Source organism: Mus caroli, chromosome 8, assembly GCF_900094665.2.
Source record: "Mus caroli chromosome 8, CAROLI_EIJ_v1.1, whole genome shotgun sequence".
NCBI classification, from domain to species: domain Eukaryota; kingdom Metazoa; phylum Chordata; class Mammalia; order Rodentia; family Muridae; genus Mus; species Mus caroli.
Genome location: NC_034577.1, coordinates 110,909,671 through 110,926,858, shown reverse-complemented (window position 1 = coordinate 110,926,858; position 17,188 = coordinate 110,909,671). Strand labels below are relative to the sequence as shown.

At 52.9% G+C, this 17,188-nt stretch overlaps 1 protein-coding gene across 2 annotated transcripts in view; it reads right to left on the bottom strand.

The window, feature by feature from the left end:
* The window catches only part of Atp2c2 (ATPase secretory pathway Ca2+ transporting 2), a 56,840-nt gene that overhangs the window by 1,195 nt on the left and 38,457 nt on the right, over positions 1–17,188 (bottom strand). Inside the window, exons 12-27 of one of the 2 annotated variants that reach the window (XM_029480263.1) lie at positions 14,168–14,292; positions 13,932–14,029; positions 13,076–13,111; positions 12,225–12,326; positions 11,042–11,131; positions 8,940–9,041; positions 8,359–8,515; positions 7,476–7,646; positions 6,797–6,894; positions 6,656–6,706; positions 5,339–5,505; positions 3,612–3,680; positions 3,409–3,525; positions 2,103–2,250; positions 852–950; positions 390–531 (exon numbers count right to left, since the gene is read on the bottom strand). In XM_029480263.1, coding sequence (XP_029336123.1) covers positions 390–531; positions 852–950; positions 2,103–2,250; positions 3,409–3,525; positions 3,612–3,680; positions 5,339–5,505; positions 6,656–6,706; positions 6,797–6,894; positions 7,476–7,646; positions 8,359–8,515; positions 8,940–9,041; positions 11,042–11,131; positions 12,225–12,326; positions 13,076–13,111; positions 13,932–14,029; positions 14,168–14,292 — 1,772 coding nt within the window. The remainder of the gene's footprint in view (positions 1–389; positions 532–851; positions 951–2,102; positions 2,251–3,408; positions 3,526–3,611; positions 3,681–5,338; positions 5,506–6,655; positions 6,707–6,796; positions 6,895–7,475; positions 7,647–8,358; positions 8,516–8,939; positions 9,042–11,041; positions 11,132–12,224; positions 12,327–13,075; positions 13,112–13,931; positions 14,030–14,167; positions 14,293–17,188) is intronic. The other variant, XM_021169895.1, reaches the window with a different exon arrangement.

Below are 17,188 nucleotides of genomic sequence, written 5' to 3'. Positions count from 1 at the left end.
AGGTCGGGGACCTGCAACCACTGTTCTTGGACTAGTTTCGCTGCAGGCCTAGGGGCTCTTTACTTCCTGTCCCCATCCCTGACTGCTACATTATGTCCCTTTCAGCAAGAACTGCACACCAGCCCCAGTCAAGCCCCCAGACTGTGTGTGTCCTGACGTTCAGGATGCTGCTACCCAGTCCTAGCCCCAGGACACTCTCTGCATAGGGACTTCCTTTTGCACTTCCGCTGTGTTCCCTGTGTCTGCATGTCACCTTCCTACCCTAAGTGCCACAGAACAGAAGCCTGTGGACTAGCCTGCCGTTCGAGGGTGGCCCAGACTCCAAGCTCCTCCTGTGGTCTTCACAGCTTCACCCCAGTTGGTGGCCAGTCTCAGCTCCCATCACTCACCGAGCGCGCTCAGGTTTTCTGTCTGGAAGACCTTTTGCAGGGGCGGGGCATAGATCACAGCCAGCTGCCCCAGGAGGGACCCAAGGACCGAGTACAGGAACATGCGGTTCCGGAAAAAGCCAATCTCAAATATCAGCTTGGTCTGTGGGGGGTGAGAGGCAGGAGTGGGCTGGTGTGAGCACACAGTGTGGTAGGTTCAGGAGCTGTGCCCCAGGGACACCATGCAGTCTGTGCTCCGCCCCTTCCCCTCCCTCCAAGTTGGCAGCTGGGCAGAATGGCAGGTGCTGGGGTGGGTTGGAGCCCCTGGTGGAATGAAAGCTGCACCCCTCTCCCCAAACCTCTGCCTGGAGTGTAGAGACACAATGCTGCAGGGTCTCTGTCCACAGTGCGTCCCCGACGTGGGTCCGCTGGGGCGGGACCTCAGGCCGGGGCGGGGCTTCAGGCCGGGCCAGCTCAGCTCACCTGAGAGCGACAGCTCAGGGCATTGAAGAGGTCGAAAAACACGAAGCAGGTGAAGGCCATGGTGGTTGTACGTGGGGTGCTGGTGCCGTTCGCTGGGATCTGGAATGCAGTATTAGGCACGCGCATGGCAGGGGAGGAAGGGGCGCAGTGTGCCAGGGTGGCCCGCGGGTGCTGCGCGAGGTTGGCTGGTCAGCCCAGCCCTACAGGTACACACTAGAAGCTAGCTTTGAGTCATGTGCTGTGCTGGCCCCAGGGAGGCCACCCTGGGAGGAGTGTCAGTTGCCAGCACAGCTGGAAGGTAGCAGAGAGGAAAAAGGTGCCTTCTACTGTGGGTTGTGACCCCTTTGGGGACGAATGTCCCTTTCACAGGGACCACCTAAGAACATCAGATATTTCCAATTCACAACAGTAGCAAAATTACATTCATGACATACCAACAAAAAAAATTCTATGGTGGGGGGGGGTCACCAGAACACGAGGAACTGTATTAAAGGGGCTCAGTATTAGGAAGGTTGAGAACCACCATGCCTTGCAGGTCATCCCACTACACAAGCCCACAGACCAGGACCCGTGCCCTATGAGGAGGGCAGGACAGCTGACCTCAGAGATAACTTGGCATGGTAAGTGCATCTGTCGCACCTAACCATGTCTGTCCAGGCTGGCTCAGCACAAGGACCGGCCAGAGTCCCCGTGAGATAGATTTGTAGGTGCAAGTTTTCAGGTGTTTTGCCTCAGTTTCACCCCCCCCCCCAACCCTATGGAATCCTCTCCAGTCTGGAACACAGCCCAGTCCCGTGTATATCCCTCCACCCCAGCTGCCAGGCCGGCTTTCAGAACCAAGTCGCCAGCTGGATGCCCTGGAGGGCATGCCTACACACACAGCAGGGATTCCCTCAGCCTACCAGGTGGCACCTATGACCACCTAATTCCTCATCTTGGCCATAGCCAACCTTGCCAGAGGCTTCCCGGGCCCAATGGGCCAGAAGTTTACCCATGCTAGGATGGGCTCAGACTGGAAGGGGGTCCTGTAGCTTCCTGTGACAATAAAAATGGTGACCCCTCCCCCAAAACCCAGGGTCTGCAGTACTCTGCCCCAGCACTTGACCTTCCTATTTCTCCCCACCCTGCACCCACTCTCTGGCCTCTAACAGCACCAAGTCGTCCTCTCCTCACCCCCCTGTGTGTGTATGTAGAGAGCACTCAGTCTCCGGTGCCCAGTCTCTGTGTGAGCCAATGCCGTGCCTTGCTCACCTCTCTCCAGAAGATAAAGAGGGTCCCCCCTATGATGACAGCGGCCGACATGAGGACCCTCAGGATCAGGGCTCTGTTCAGGATCGTGTCCCCGACGCTCCGTGGAGGCCTCCGAAGGGCGTCTCTATCCACAGGCTCCACCCCAAGGCTGTGCAGAAAAGACAAGGGATGTTTTGAAATAGCAGCAGTCACTCGGAAGCTGGCCCAGGTGATACACAGCCTGAACCCCAGCTTTTGGGAGGCGGAGGCAGGAGGATCTCTGGGTTCAAGGCCAGCCTGTGTTACATAGTAAATCCCCCAGGCCAGCCTGGACTACACACTGAGAGATTTCAAAAAAAAAAAAAAATTTAAAAAAGGAGACCTGGCACGGACTCAGACTTGCTCTCCAAAGTGTCGCCTGTGAGCCGGGCTGCTCTTGCACCTGAGCAACTATCCCACAGGTAGCCATAGCTCTCTCTACTCATCAGTCTCCAAATATCCAGATGTGGAGAGGCCAGAGAACTGAACAAGGGCCAGCACTGGGCTTCAGCCTTCCCCACATCACAGCCTCCTAACCCCCATGCGTTCCCATTACCATAAGGGGCCCTAAGTGGGGCCTGGAGAAACAGGGCCCAGCTCTGTCACCCAGAAACATCAAGAGAGCCCAGATGCATATGGAGTAGAGACCCAGGAGCTAGCCGACCTGACCTGCCGTCTCACAGGAGCCTTATGGAAACCTCAGCCCCCGCTGGGCTCTGGGGAAACAGGCCAGGCTCCCCCTCTGTGCACCACAGATGATGATAAAGACACTAACAGAAGCATCAGTGTTTGTAAGGACACCTCCCTGTGCAAGCAGCCAAGGCTGCTGGGCACACGGGTCTTCTGTACCCTCCAGCCAGCCCGCACTTCCCTTCCCATGGATTCCTGCAATACCAGTGAGCATCCATGTGGCACGAGCAGCATCCTAAGGGTCAAGGGGGCGTCAAGTCCATGGTAACCAGCTAAGCTAATCCTTGGTAACCAGCTAGTCCATGGTAACCAGCTAGAATGGGGATGGACCCAATTAATCACAACAATGACATTTTCCCATCAGGGAAAGGTGGGGCAGAGGCTCAAGGATGAGGCCACCATTATAGAGTAATCAGAGAGGACTGCCTGGATGTGGTGGCCTGACTTTCCAGTGGGACTGAGCCATGGGCCCCAGGAGTGCAATGTAACCCAGGGAGCTCCAGTCTGCCCCCTCCAGACACTGTTCACACTCCAGCAGCCCAGAGATCCCTTTCTGAGAGGGAGCCCACGAGGTCCTGCCTGCATCCCACTGTCTCACCTCTGTGCCGGTGGCCCGTCCATGATGATGTTGACCCACAGGATCTGCATGGCGTTGAGGGGGCTGGGCAGGTTGCACACGGTGGACAGGGTGATGAGGCTCAGGGCTGCGATGCTCCTGTCGGGCACAGGTGACAGACAGCTTGTCAATCGTGCACTAGATGCAACACCCAGCCAGTAGGAGGAAGGTCTGTCTCTGCTTACGTGCTCAGCTGGAAGCGGACAAAGTTCTTGATGTTGTAGAAGATGCCCTTGCCTTCCTCCACTGCGCTCCTGAAAGGGAGGCAAGAGCGTTTGTGGGTAAGAGGTCTGGGGGTGCCTCAGCCACATAGAGTGGTCAGCCCAGGTGCAACAGGGCAGGTAACCCTTGCTGACACACCTGGGACACACTGGTAAGTGTGTCCCTCCTGTGCAAATCCTGTGTGTGACCCCTGTCAACTGGAGCCAGGGCTCCACCTGTGCTCAGGGTGTTGAGGGTTCAGCTCGGCAGCAGAAAGAACCCAAGCTCCACTGGAGGCAGATAAAGAGGTTCAGAGACACATTACCGTCCATCTGTCTGTCTTGTGTATATGTGCTTAAGCATGTTGGATGTCCTGCTGTTTCTCTGTGTTACTCCTGTGAATCAGTGCTTCATGGAGCCTGAAGCAAAGCTAACAGCCAGCAAGTCCCAGGGATCCAACTGTCTCTGCCCCTCACAGTACCAGGGTTACAGGTACTCCTATGTCCGAGGGCTACACAGACAGACAGACAGACACCCACACCTAATCATGCTTGGAAGAGTATTTTTTTTTTTAAAGATTTATTTATTATATGTAAGTACACTGTAGCTGTCTTCAGACACTCCAGAAGAGGGCGCCAGATCTCGTTACGGATGGTTGTGAGCCACCATGTGGTTGCTGGGATTTGAACTCTGGACCTTTGGAAGAGCAGTCGGGTGCTCTTACCCACTGAGCCATCTCACCAGCCCGGAAGAGTATTTTTAATGGCAGAGAAACTTTGCTTACAATGGTGCCTTTGTTGTTAAAAACAACCTTCTCAGTGTTCTGTGCTTCAAGTATTGTGATTTACTTAAGAGCAAAGTCTTAAAGTCTTTCAGCTGGTTAACATTAAATCCAGAGGAGGGCAACTTCAATCCCCCTGCCTCTGCCTCCTGAATTCAGGAGTCTCACGCATGTGCTTCCTTGCTGAACTTCCAACCATGGCTTTTATTCATGCAAATGTTGATTAGTATGGAGGCCAGAGAACAACCCCGGATCTCATCCCCAGGAGGACTGCCCGCCCTGTGAGACAAGATCTCTGACTGGCCTGGAGCTCGCCAACCGGGCGAGGTCGGCTGGCTAGCGAGCCCAGGGTCTCCCTGACAGCCTCTACCACCCTGCCTGCCCGAGTTTTCATGCCGACTCAGGGTACCACATTCATATCCCCAGGCTTGCAGGTCAAGCACTTTGGTGACCGAGCCCCTCCCTCAAGCCAACCATGGTTTCTAACAGCTGCCTCTGGTTCCTGGTTAGTTAAGTGGCTCTAGGACTGTGGGTCCCAACCTGTCGGCCACGACCCCCTTGCGTTGGCAAACTCCAAAATATCTCCAAAAATATTTACATCACAATTCAGAACCAGCACAATTATAGTTATGAAGTAGCAACACAATAACTTTATGATTGGGGGGGGTCACCACAATACGAGGAGCTGTGTTAAAGGCTCTCAGCATTAGGAAGGTTGAGACCCACTGGGCTAGGCGTCCTTTATGTTCCTCAGTGAGGACAGGACAGCCCCGAGCCTTCCCTGAGAGGCTCCATACATTTGGGGTGGGGGACCCCTGCCACAGTGATATGCCTCGGATGTAGCTCTCTCCCCAGAGACTTCCCTGAACCCCACGAGAACCCCCTCATATCCACCACAGTGCATACTGGGATGCAGGTATGGCAACTCACATGATGGCTGAGAAGTCGTCATCTACCAGGATCATGTTGGCTGCCTCTTTGCTGACATCTGTCCCTGTCTGTCCCATGGCGATCCCGATGTCCGCAGACTTCAGGGCGACGGAGTCATTCACACCATCCCCCGTCATGGCTACAATTGCCCCCGACTCCTGCAACGCCTGTGTGAAGAGCAGGCGGTGGAGGCTCACACGTGGCCCAAGGGCACTCTTAGACCTTTTCTGGTGTCCTCCCTGTTGTACCATGGGGCAGCAGACCACCTATCCTTCAGAAGCCGGGGCCAACTGGCCTAGTCACAGTGGCTCTACTGCAGGGGCATGGCCCTGAACTACTCAGTTCAGTTTATCTACAAAGCAAATGACAGTCACCATCCTGGCCTCACGGGCTGCCATGAGACACCAACTAGGACAATACAGGTGGCTCGTCAAAGGCACTGTTAGCAGTAAACTAAGCCAATTGTTGGGGCTAGCAAGATGTCTCATTAAGCAAAGCAGCTTTGTCACCAGTCTTGATGCCCCAAGTGTGATTCCCAGGGCCCACATGGTCAGTAGGAGAGAATGGACTTCAACGGGTTGTCATGTGATTTACACACACACACACACTCTGGGGTGCATGTGTACCCACATTCATATATATAAACCTCTCTCTTTCTCTCTCTCTGAATAGCATCTTTCTATGTAGCTCAGGCTGTCTTAGCTCTCATGATCCTCCTGCCTCCGCCTTCTGGGTACTGGCATGACAGTCATGAGCCAATATACATTAAGTCTTTAGCACTACAGCCTAAACAACCCAGAATTCCCCCCCCCCAAACATCCCCCAAAGAACACAACGCAGCTACCAGAGAGCTGAGCAAACTTCCAGGAACAGATGTGGGGCAAGGCCCGAGACTCACAGGCTTCTGGCTGACAAAGAAAAACCAGGCCAGCTCCGTGTGGGCCACCTGAATATTTTCTTTTTACAGCATGTAGCTCCCCCTGCCTTTTCCAGTGTCTGTGGTCAGTGGACCCTGGCTTTCCCACAACCACCTTTATAGGGCCCACTCCTGCTTTAGCTGTGAAGTACCTATCCCAGGAGAGATGGTGCTTCCCAGCATCCTTGGTAGCTAAACACGTGATGGCAAACCCTGCCCTATAAGTGGGGATGGGTCCATGGGATGCATGCAGCTGCCTAAAACCGAGAGAAGAAAGCTACAGCCAAGGCCAGCTGAGCAGCCTGCCCCTTGGATCAATCCTGTCGCTTGGCCAGCTGAGAGCCTGCCATCCCGGATGGTCCCACCCTGAACAGCCCGCCCCTGTCATTTGGCCCAGTTACCTTTATGATTTTAACCTTGTGCTTTGGGCTGGTCCTGAAGAATACAGACACCTGGCATAGGGAGTCAAAGAGTCATCAGTGGACATGGGCGATGGAGGACCCCCTCCATCCCTGCCCTGTCTGCCCCCGGGGGGAACCCACCTGCCTCACTCGGGCTGCCAGTGTGCCCTGCTCCGTGCCTTCCACCTCCTCCCCGGACATAGCTTTCAGTTTCTCGTTGCACAGGCCGATGGTTCTTCCTTTGAGAGAGTCAGGGCTGAGGAATGACTCCCGGGTCTGAATGGTGGCCCTGACCCTCCCGGCATTTGACACAAACTGACTTTAGCCCGTCTTCACCATGTCTGACATAACCACGGTGAACCTACGTTTATACCCACGACAAGGAAGCTATGCAAGAATTGGCTTCCCTGAGGCCACACTTCTGGAAAGTGGTTATTACTGGCACCTGACATGACCAACCCCGATACTTTGGCCTGTGACTTCACAGCACCGGACCTTAGTGGGACAGAGTCAACATGACTGCCCCAAACCATAATGATGGGAGGAGGCAGAGGAGGCCTGCTGGCCCACTGCTGATGAAGAGACTCAAGCATCAGATGGTCCTATGGCTTGTCAAAGATGCCCAGCCAATGGAGGAAGCCAGACTGGAACTACATGGTGTGGGATGTCACTTGCGCATTGACATCACAGCCGCATAGCCTCTAAACACATAGTAGGTCCACCGTTTACATGTAGACTTTCCCCCTTTCAGACACAAGGCGGAACAGAGAACTCTGGGCATCATGAGGCCCCTTCCCTCCCTGCCCCTCACCCTGGTTACCTATGGCCAAGGCGGTCTCCAGAGCATCCCCTGTCACCATCTTAACCGACACACCAGACTCAGAGAGGACCTGGACCGCTTCCTTCACACCGGCCCTTGGTGGGTCGATGATGCCCACGAGACCCAGGAATGTCAGTCTCCCCAGCTCAGGTCCAGACGCCAGGGCCAGCACTGAGAGAGAAAGAAGGACAGCTTGGTGGGAGCTGGGGAGCCTCTTTTGTCCCTAGCAAGCCCTACTGTGTCTCTTGGGGCAACACAGGCGCTCTAGACAGGGAAGGATGGGTGTGGACAATAGCCAGGTCACACAAGGCAAATTGTCCAGCTGCAGCCCCTGGGAGCTGTCGAACAGACATCCGGGACAAAACCTTGCCTGCCACGGGTTCGGCGCTCACCCATCTGTCCCCAGAGTAGGGAGGTGGAGGCATTGGGTAGGGTTAGTTCACTGCCTCTCCTGCCCTCATGAAATACAAGTATTACAGAGTGTTTTCAGATTTTTTTCTCCAACAAGGGACAGGGCAACAAATGGCACGAGGGTTTTAACACCAGCCTGATGGGGAAGACATTGACCACGTAGCCAAGGAAACCTCAAAGTGGCCATGGAAATGACCGGTCTTCTTTCGTCAGAGTTCTAGGTTCTTGTGGCAGAAGGCAGGGAGTGAGAGAGTGCCAGAAATTAGTTCACTGTACAAACTTCCTATGCCCTAGAGAACATGCAAGCAACGCTCCCAGCACACAAGCCACGCCTGGATCAGCTGGGGTCCTGGGTGACTGGGCAGTCCATCCTGACTGTGAAGGTTCACACAGGGCCTTGCTGTCAGCCCGCCCCTGCACTACAGGCAAACTCCAAGCCCCAGTGAGCACGAGATGGAGACATGACACCAACCCCGCAGGCCAAGCGAGCCCATCTTCTTCTCTTCCTGCTGCCAGTAGGACTTCTGCTGGGGTGTCAGAGGCAGGGGGATGCCCCCATTGTTATACATGCTGCAGTGATGGATTACTTCCTCAAAGGCCCCCTTCATGAAGTAAACGTCTTCCCCATCCTTGGAAAGAAAAGGGAAAAGAACACACCCGCCGTCACTGGGTGCTTCCTGCTGCATAGACAGCTGCCTCACACTAGAGCCTTTACCAGAACCCCCAAAACACATAGGGCCCTGGGTCCTCACTTGGACTTTACAATGCAGGCCAGGAGGAGCCTGAGACCAATACATTGTGGCTGGATCAGGGTCCCCACTGTGACCACCATGGATCAGAATGCCCAGTTCATGACTGTTGTCTTTCTGTTTAGAAGTTCCTGGAAGGTGTAGGGCATCTCCCCCCACTTCCCTTGTGCCTTGTTTTGGTTTGAGGGAAGGATGACATCACAGGCACAGTGTGCTCTTGTCAGACATTGAGGCAGGAGGTCCCGGAGTTCCAGGCTCGTCTGGGACCCTTCGTGAGACTTGTCTCAACAAAAGCTAAGCTTACCTCGCTCTTCGGGCCGCACCTTACTGCCATCCACTTCTGCTCCGAGCTGAAGGGAATTTCCTTTTTCCGTACGTAGGAATCTTTGATGCTGCCTAAGTTCATCTGGGGTGCAAGAGGGGATGCTTTCAGGAAGTCATCCTGAGCCAGGCTGCGTGCTAAGCTTTGTCTGTGTGAACCAGCGTTCCGACTACAGAATCCCAGGCAGTAGCTATGGGAAGGAAGGCTGCCTGCCTGTTTTCAGAGGCCACCCGGGGAAAACAATTTCTTTTTCTCTGGTCCCAGAACCAAACCTTTGCCTCAGCTCCTTTAGAATCTTCTGGGGAGCAAAGACATTCTGGAAGGTGCAGCCTGGGGCCTACAGGGCCACCACTCTGGTCTTTGAAGACTTTGGGGCCTGTTGCTCACCAGGTCAAACTCAGTTTTCCAAAAGCAAATTGGTGTTCGCTGCATATCTCATGCACTAGAGATAGTGTTTGGAAGGGGAGGAATTTCCAGAATTCCAGTAGCAGTGGTAGACATGGGGGGTGACTTGGGGAAAGAGGCAGCCACGAGGACCCTGGTCCCCTAGTGACACTGGGATTCACATTGTAGTAGTCCTGGTTAGCCTGGGACTTGCTCACTTGCTCTATAGATCAGGCTGGCCTTTCACTCACAGAGATCTGCCCAGCTCTTCTTCCTCAGTGTTGGGATTAAAGGCATGTGCCACCATACCTGGAAAGAGTTCCCCACTCCCCTCAAAGCACAGATATGCCTGCAGCCCCCCACAGCAGTGAGCGATGGCTGAGCTGTGCAATGCTGACCTCTGAGAAGGCCAGCCGTCAATATCTTCACCAAAGAAGTGTCACTCATCCCAAGAGACCCTCAAGATGGGACCTGTTGACATTCCCTCAGGAAGAGGAGTAGGGCAGGCCTCTGACCCTTACCTCCTCAACCCCACCCCAGATGCAGAGGGGACATGCTAGACTATGTAAGGGGCAGAAGGTTCCCTGCAGGGGCCATACCAGATCAGGGTGGCCTCTACTTCTGAAGCTCAGAGGATGTCACACTCATGCTGGGGTGGGCTTTGCAGGGGCGTGGCTATTTGGGAGGGGGGGTCACCATGCTACTTAGAGCAAACCCAATGAACTCAATTAGTGTTGGAGTGTGGCTCAGTCAGCCGCAACGCCCTGGGTTCTGTTCTCAACACCTAACACTAAGTAATGAAATTGTGAAGGTGATGTAAGAGAGGGGTGGACAGATGTCTAGGCCTGGGGAGGTGGCTTTGCAGGTGAGAGGCCTTGCTGTGCCAACATGAGGATGTGAGTTCAAATCCCCAGCACCTGTGTGTGCTAGTTAGTGTCCTCTATAGGAACAGAACTGTTAGAATCAGTATAATGACATGAAAAAGGGAGAAAAGGAAACACAAATATCTGCTTAATATATGTGCGTATATGCACACACACATTCTTAACAGAGCACGGCAGAGCATATGATCCTTGTTTCTATATCTGACCATGTGACCTTAGCTGGTATTTAGAACTACCTCCTGCTGTGACCCATTCTGTATTTCCTCCACCCTCAGCAAGCACCTCAGCAGGTCTTGGCTCTTTTCCTGGAAGAGTGACCCACACCTTCATCCCCGAAGCATCGGTATCCTTTATGCTCCTGCCTGGATTAGGCTGTTGTAGTTTTCCATTGACTTTAATCACAGGACATGGTAGCACCGAGAGACGCCCTAAAGGATCTGCTCCACTCCAGACATAATCTTGCTTACCTCCATTGTGGAGAGGCAATCCAGTTTCCTAACACTGTACTCCTTTCTTAGCCTGTTGTCTTCTGGGTACCAGAAACTTACAATGGCCAAGGGGAAGGCTGAGCTTCCATTTCAGTGGAATGTTTGTCATGGCTCCTGGGAGGTGGGGGTAGGGGAGTTCTTCCCTCTCTAGAACCAAAATTTCTAGGCCAGTGAGTGGTTGGGTGTGTTGTCACCCCTGTGCTGTTGGGGATGGGGAGGGTAACAGGAAGATTTCTGGGGACTGCTTGCTGCCAGCCTGGCAGACCCTGTCTCAAGGGAACAAGTGGAGAGTCACAGAAGACACTAACACCCTCTTCTGACCTCTTACCTTCATGGCCAGCACCACCAAGGCCCCTTCTGTGGGCTGCCCCATTACAGCGTTCTTCCTGATGACAGCGTTGTTGGCCACGCAGCCTGCCTGAAGGTGGGGAGGGTTGTAATATCTGCAGTCAGTATTGGGAAGCAGCACCTACCCTGGGCTCACTTGCACCATGAAAAGGCTGGGCCCTGCAGGCATGGCCTTACCACTGGGCCAGGCTACAAGAGTGTCCTTCAAATCAGCCAGTGGCCCAGACACACACAGGTGTGTGCTCCCCTCCCCTCCCCCACACTCACGACTGAAACCAGCGCCTCTTGCATGCTGGGCAAGGCTTCTCCCACCGAACTGTACCCCAGACTTAGTTTTAGTTTTCTGATTTTACATTTTGAGGTAGGGCTGGCTAAGTTGCCCAGGCTGGCCTTGAACTTGCAGTTCTCTCACAATGCTAGAGAAAACTCTGCATTGCAATGATTGCAGCGATTGCAGTGCATCTCTTGGGATGCCAGGCCTGTACCACCAGGATAGGAAATGGCTTAGGAGGGGTGCTGCTTCCCGAAGCTGTCATAGCGGAGCACCTGGCACAGGTGGCCTGGGGTCTGAGGTGGGGTGGTGGGGTGGCAGTGACCGCTAGTAGGGTCTCTACTTGGAGTGACACCATGCTCTGGAGCTGGAGAATGGCGGTGACTACACACAGGAGGATGAGCAGACATCACTAAGCCACAGGCTTTTATGGAAGTGTTCTGCAGCAATAAGCTTAGGGAGGGAGAGATCTAGATAAGAAACTGACTAAGCATGAACAATGGCCACTTCCCGGCTGCACTGGGGCTGAGCTCAGCCCTCCAGTGGTGACTCTGAGTTTGTTCCTGAATCTGTAAGGCTGGAACTGAGGGGGCTGAGGGGAGGGGAGGGGAGGCAGCAGGACCCATGTGAGAGGGAGGACTGCTGGGGAAGAGGGTGACTCTGACTTCCTGGAGGCTGCCTGCCACACAGAGAGGGCAGATGACTTAGTTGGAGGAGGACCAAGATCCCCACCCAGGAGCCCAGTCAGGTTCCAGCCTCCCTTTCCCCCTTGCCTTTCTATCCACTTAGGAGTGATGTCTGTCGGAAGGGACACCCTGAGGTCAGCCAGTCACCCCGCTTCATTTCAGGCAAGCCACACACTGTCCCACTACGGCCACCACCCAATTCTCACCTCCACTAGCTTCCCCACTGACACGTTGTCAAATCCTTTGATTATTTCCTTAGATGGCAGAAGGCACACAGTCCCTTCTCCGCTGTATCCGACGCCACTGACCTGGAAGGACATGGCAGGAGGGTGTCATCAAGAGCCAACCTCCCTCCCCCCAAAACCCTGGATGGCATAAGTTCCCTCTCCTAGGGTCTACCCCAAAGTCATAAACCTACACATGAGGGTGACCCTGCAGACTGTCGACTTCCCAGTCCCTTTTCCTGATGGTGGAGGTTGTGTGTACTACAGCAATCGGCTACAAGTGCTCCTGGTGGAGGCTGTGGCCACACAAGGGTCACACAAGCTGAGGTGCATATAGAGAGGGCTTGGAAGAAACTGTACCCTAAGCCAAGAGGAAACACTGAGCCTTCTGCAGCTCATAAACCTCTATCAGTGAAGATGGTGCAAGATGGGGCTGAAAAGCAGCCAGCCATGTAACGTTTACAGATCGGAGTGGGCAGCGTGCCAAGACAGTGTTATTGAGAGGTGGCCCGAGGGGTGGCCAGTGGCTAAGAGTGGTCTTATAAGGGACCCACCTTCAGTTCCCAGCACCACCACTAGATGGCTTCAAACTGCTTGTAACACCAGCTTGGGGGTGTGGTGGGGACTCCATTGTCCTCTTGTGGCCTCTAAGGTCAGTGCATTTATGTGTATACACTGGCACACAGGCATATAGACACGCACATATATAATCTTTAAAACGTGGGGGGCAGCGTATGGGCGGGGAGAAGAAAATTTTATCGACAAGAGCAGGCCTGAGAGACCCCACTTGGTGACCCTTTGCTCTGGAAAGCTCCACAGAAAAATATCCATACCCCAAACTGCTGGTTAAGGGAGCGTACAGCTGTGCCCTGGGAGAGACAGAGAACAGTGACTCAGGGTCAGTTTGTCATGGGTGGTGACAGGTCCTTCTGTAGCCTTTAAATTTTGTAAAGAGCTGGGTGTGGTGCCTCACGCCTGGAACTCCATCATATGGTAAGCTGAGACAGGAGATTTACTACGCAGTAAATCCTGGGCTACACAGTGACTTCAGCACAACCCAGCCCAGGCTACAGAGTGAAACTCTGTTTCAAAAAAGGCTCCAAGGCAGACAGGCCTAGTGGCTCAAGCCTGTCCTCCTAGCTACTAGCGAGGCCGAGGCAGGTGATCTCAAGTTCAAAGTCAGCTTGGCTACAAAGTAAGACCTTGTCTCCAAATAAAAGTGAACCAGCGAGCCAGGGAGTACAGCTCAGTAGCAGAGTGTTTTCCCAGCATGCCCGGTGATTCTTAGTACCGCAAAATCGGGCTGGGATGTTAATGAGGGGCTGGGAGTGTGGTTCAGTAGTACTGTGCCTGTCTAGCATGGAGGGAGACCCTGGGTTCCATCCTGCAAAAATATAAAAAGTAAAATTTGACAGTTAAAAAAAATCAGAGAGGAGCAGAGCCGTGGTGGTCTGTGCCTTTAATCCCAGCACTCAGGAAACAGAGCCAGGTGGGTCTCAGAGTTCAAAATAAATGAATAAATAAAATCAAAAAGGCCATCTTAAATCGGTCACAATACTTTCTTAGACCAACCCCCAAGGTGTTTATTTCTTCCTTGTTGTTCTAGAGGACTCTGTCATTTCCCTGGGCAGGAGAGGGCTGGCAGGGCACACCTTGGTCTCCTGCCTTGCGAGAGAACATGAGGCTTACCTCAGCATGGAACCCATCAGATGTGACAAGCTGAGTGGCTGTCATTTCGTTGGCTGTCAGAGTGCCTGTCTTGTCAGAGCAGATGACATTACAGCAACCTGGCACCAAAGAGACAGGTTTAGAGAGATGAGCTGTCACCAGGTCTGGGTGACATACATGCTTTAAGCCCCGGGTTCATACAGTCCAACCCCACACCGCCTCCCTGACTCAGTCTGCATGGGAGGGGGAGCCCTCACCAAGAGTCTCTACAATGGGCAGCTTCTTCACGATGACCCGCTTCTTCGCCATCCGCAGCACCCCCAGGACCAGTGTCACCATGACAACGATGGGCAGCCCCTCTGGAATGGCTGCCACCGCCAGGCTGGGTAGAAAAGTCGAACCAGACTTAACACACCAAAGGGTGATATGAGTCTCAGTGGCGCTGGTGGGGATGATTTCATCTAGCGAAGCTAGTCTTTGTCCCTGGTGAACATTTTATTCTATTCAATTTCTTTTTTTTCTTTTCTTTTTTAAAAGATTTATTTATTATTATACATAAGTACACTGTAGCTGTCTTCAGACACACCAGAAGAGGGTGTCAGATCTCATTACAGATGGTTGTGAGCCACCATGTGGTTGCAGGGATTTTGAACGCAGGACCTCTGAAAGAGTAGTCAGTGCTCTTAACCACTGAGCCATCTCGCCGGCCCACTATTCAATTTCTAATCCCACAATGCACTGGTCTCCTTCACTATTTCTGCCCTGACCACATCCCTGGTAAACTGTGACTTGGGAGGAGCCTCTCCAGTCATGAAGTCACATGTTAGTGTGAATTGATGCCTGTTGCATCTTTTAGCATTTCAACCATTCTCCTTTATGAGGTAGAGTTTCTGGGGAGGCGCTCAGTAGTTCAGTTCAGGAGACCAGTGAAGGTGATGGCTTTTGGTGCACAGACTCTTCTCTGTGTCCCTTGAATCCCAGTGGCCACTGGCTAATTTAGTAGTTTACCATTTTTCCTGTGGCTACCAAAGAAACCAAAGCAGAGGGGGCCCCCATCTCAGCTCGTATACACTTACACAGAGTAGATCTTACATCTGCTCACCTCATTATTACTGTCCCACCGCCCCCAGCACTGTTTCTCCCAAGCTGAGATCCTGAGAGAAGCTGCCACACCCACTATCCGACCCCCACTCCTTTAGCTCTAGAGTAGAGGTGAGGATATTCAATTTGTAACCACAGTGAACTCTCAAGTATTTTCATTAGAGGGGGCTGCTCACAGTAATTTCTAGAAAGGGTCTACCTGGGTTGTGGACATGAGAGGGAAATCTCTGTTACCTGAGAAGCCACACACAAGAGAAGAGGAGGGGTCAGCCAAGTCATGCTGAGCATGGGGGCCCCAGGCCAGACCTGCCCAAAGCAAACTGTCACTCAGAGATCTGGGACAAGTGTTTTGCCAGATCCACTGTCCTTCCCATGAAACCGAAGACCAGGTGTTGCTTTAATACAGTGACAATATTTGTTTTTTATAAGACAGTGTCTCATGTAGCTCAGGCTAGCCTTGAACTCACTGTGCAGCTAAAGATAACCTTGATCTTACTTCCTCCACCTTGACAGTGTGGGGATGAGATGGCTCACACCTGCAATCCCAGCATTCAGGAGGCAGAGACAGGAGGATCACCATGAGTGGGAGGCCAGCCTGAGCTATATCATCAGACCCTGGTCTTAAAAAAAGCACAAAACAAAAAGAGAGAGAATATGAATAGTGACCTTTCACCCGGAGACAATGAACCATTCAGAGACAAGTTATATAAACCAGGATTACTGAATTTGGCTGAGGAGTGGGTCAGTTTCCATGGTGACAGTAAAGCCAGTTTCCTTGGTTTTTATGGCCTGGGCTGGATAGACCAGCTAAGCAAACATTTACTTTAGATTATGAGGGGGACGCCCCCATATGTCAAGAGATGGGTGTAGTGTGCACACTTGGGTATGTTCATAGCATAAAAAAATAATCCACAAACCAATAAAGACCAGGAGAGACCAGGAAGAGCAAGTCCCTTGAATCATCATTAATAACACTCTGGCCATCGGCGCCTGAGGTAAATTCTAGAATGATTCTCTGCTTTGCTTTCTTTTGCAATGTCTCCTCGGTGTATCTTATGCTTTTCTTCCGAGTCAGTGGTGCTCCCCTCCTGCTATCTTTTCCTGCCTGGTGCTCCCCTCCTGCTAATCTCTTCCTGCCTGGTACTCCCCCCTCCTCCTATTCTCTTCCTGCCTGGTGCTTCCCTCCTGTTAATCTCTTCCTGCCTGGTGCTCCCCTCCTGCTCTTCTCTTCCTGCCTGGTACTCCCCCCTCCTCCTATTCTCTTCCTGCCTGGTGCTCCCTGTCTGCTAATCTCTTCCTGCCTGGTGCTTCCCTCCTCCTATTCTCTTCCTGCCTGGTGCTCCCCTCCTGCTATTCTCTTCCTGCCTGGTGCTCCCCTCCTGTTAATCTCTTCCTGCCTGGTACTTCCCTCCTCCTATTCTCTTCCTGCCTGGTACTCCCCTCCTATTCTCTTCCTGCCTGGTGCTCCCCTCCTCCTATTCTCTTCCTGTTTGGTGCTCCCCTCCTCCTATTCTCTTAACTGACTCTTCTCAACTCCCTACTTTCTCTATCCCAGAGAACACATCCCTGGACACTTTCCCAGGCCCAGGTCCCTTCCTAGATTCCTCTCAGTCTCTCTCGAGGACAGCATTTCCCATGGGGCCAGCATCAATGCAGCATGGATGCTAAGCTGTAACTGTACTGTTTGTTAAGATTTACTTATTCATTATTTTATGTGCATTGGTGGTTTGCCTACATGTATGCCTGTGATGGCGCCAGGCATCCTAGAATTGGAGCTACATAGAGTTGTGAGCTGCCGTGTGGTTGCTGGGAATTGAACCCAGGTTCTCTAAAAGAGCAACCAGTGCACTTAAACTACTGGGCCATCTCTCCAGCCCCAGAACTGCACTGTTCACCCACACTTAAGTCATTCACATTTACTTTCTTCTCAGCCTGAAAACCCCAGGCTGGAGGGCCCAGGCCTGAGGTTCAGTCAGTGCTTTGATGACATAACAGCCATCAACACTCAGTCAATATTTGTAGGCTGGGCGACGGCTGCCAGCTGCCAAGGGTGGGAACAGAACCTTAGAAGTAAAGGGTCCCATCCTGCACCATGAGGGATGGTTCAGAATCTGTCCACTCCCCGATTCTGTAGCCATAGGCAGTTGTGGAGCCTGAGTCTCCGTTTCCCCACTTGT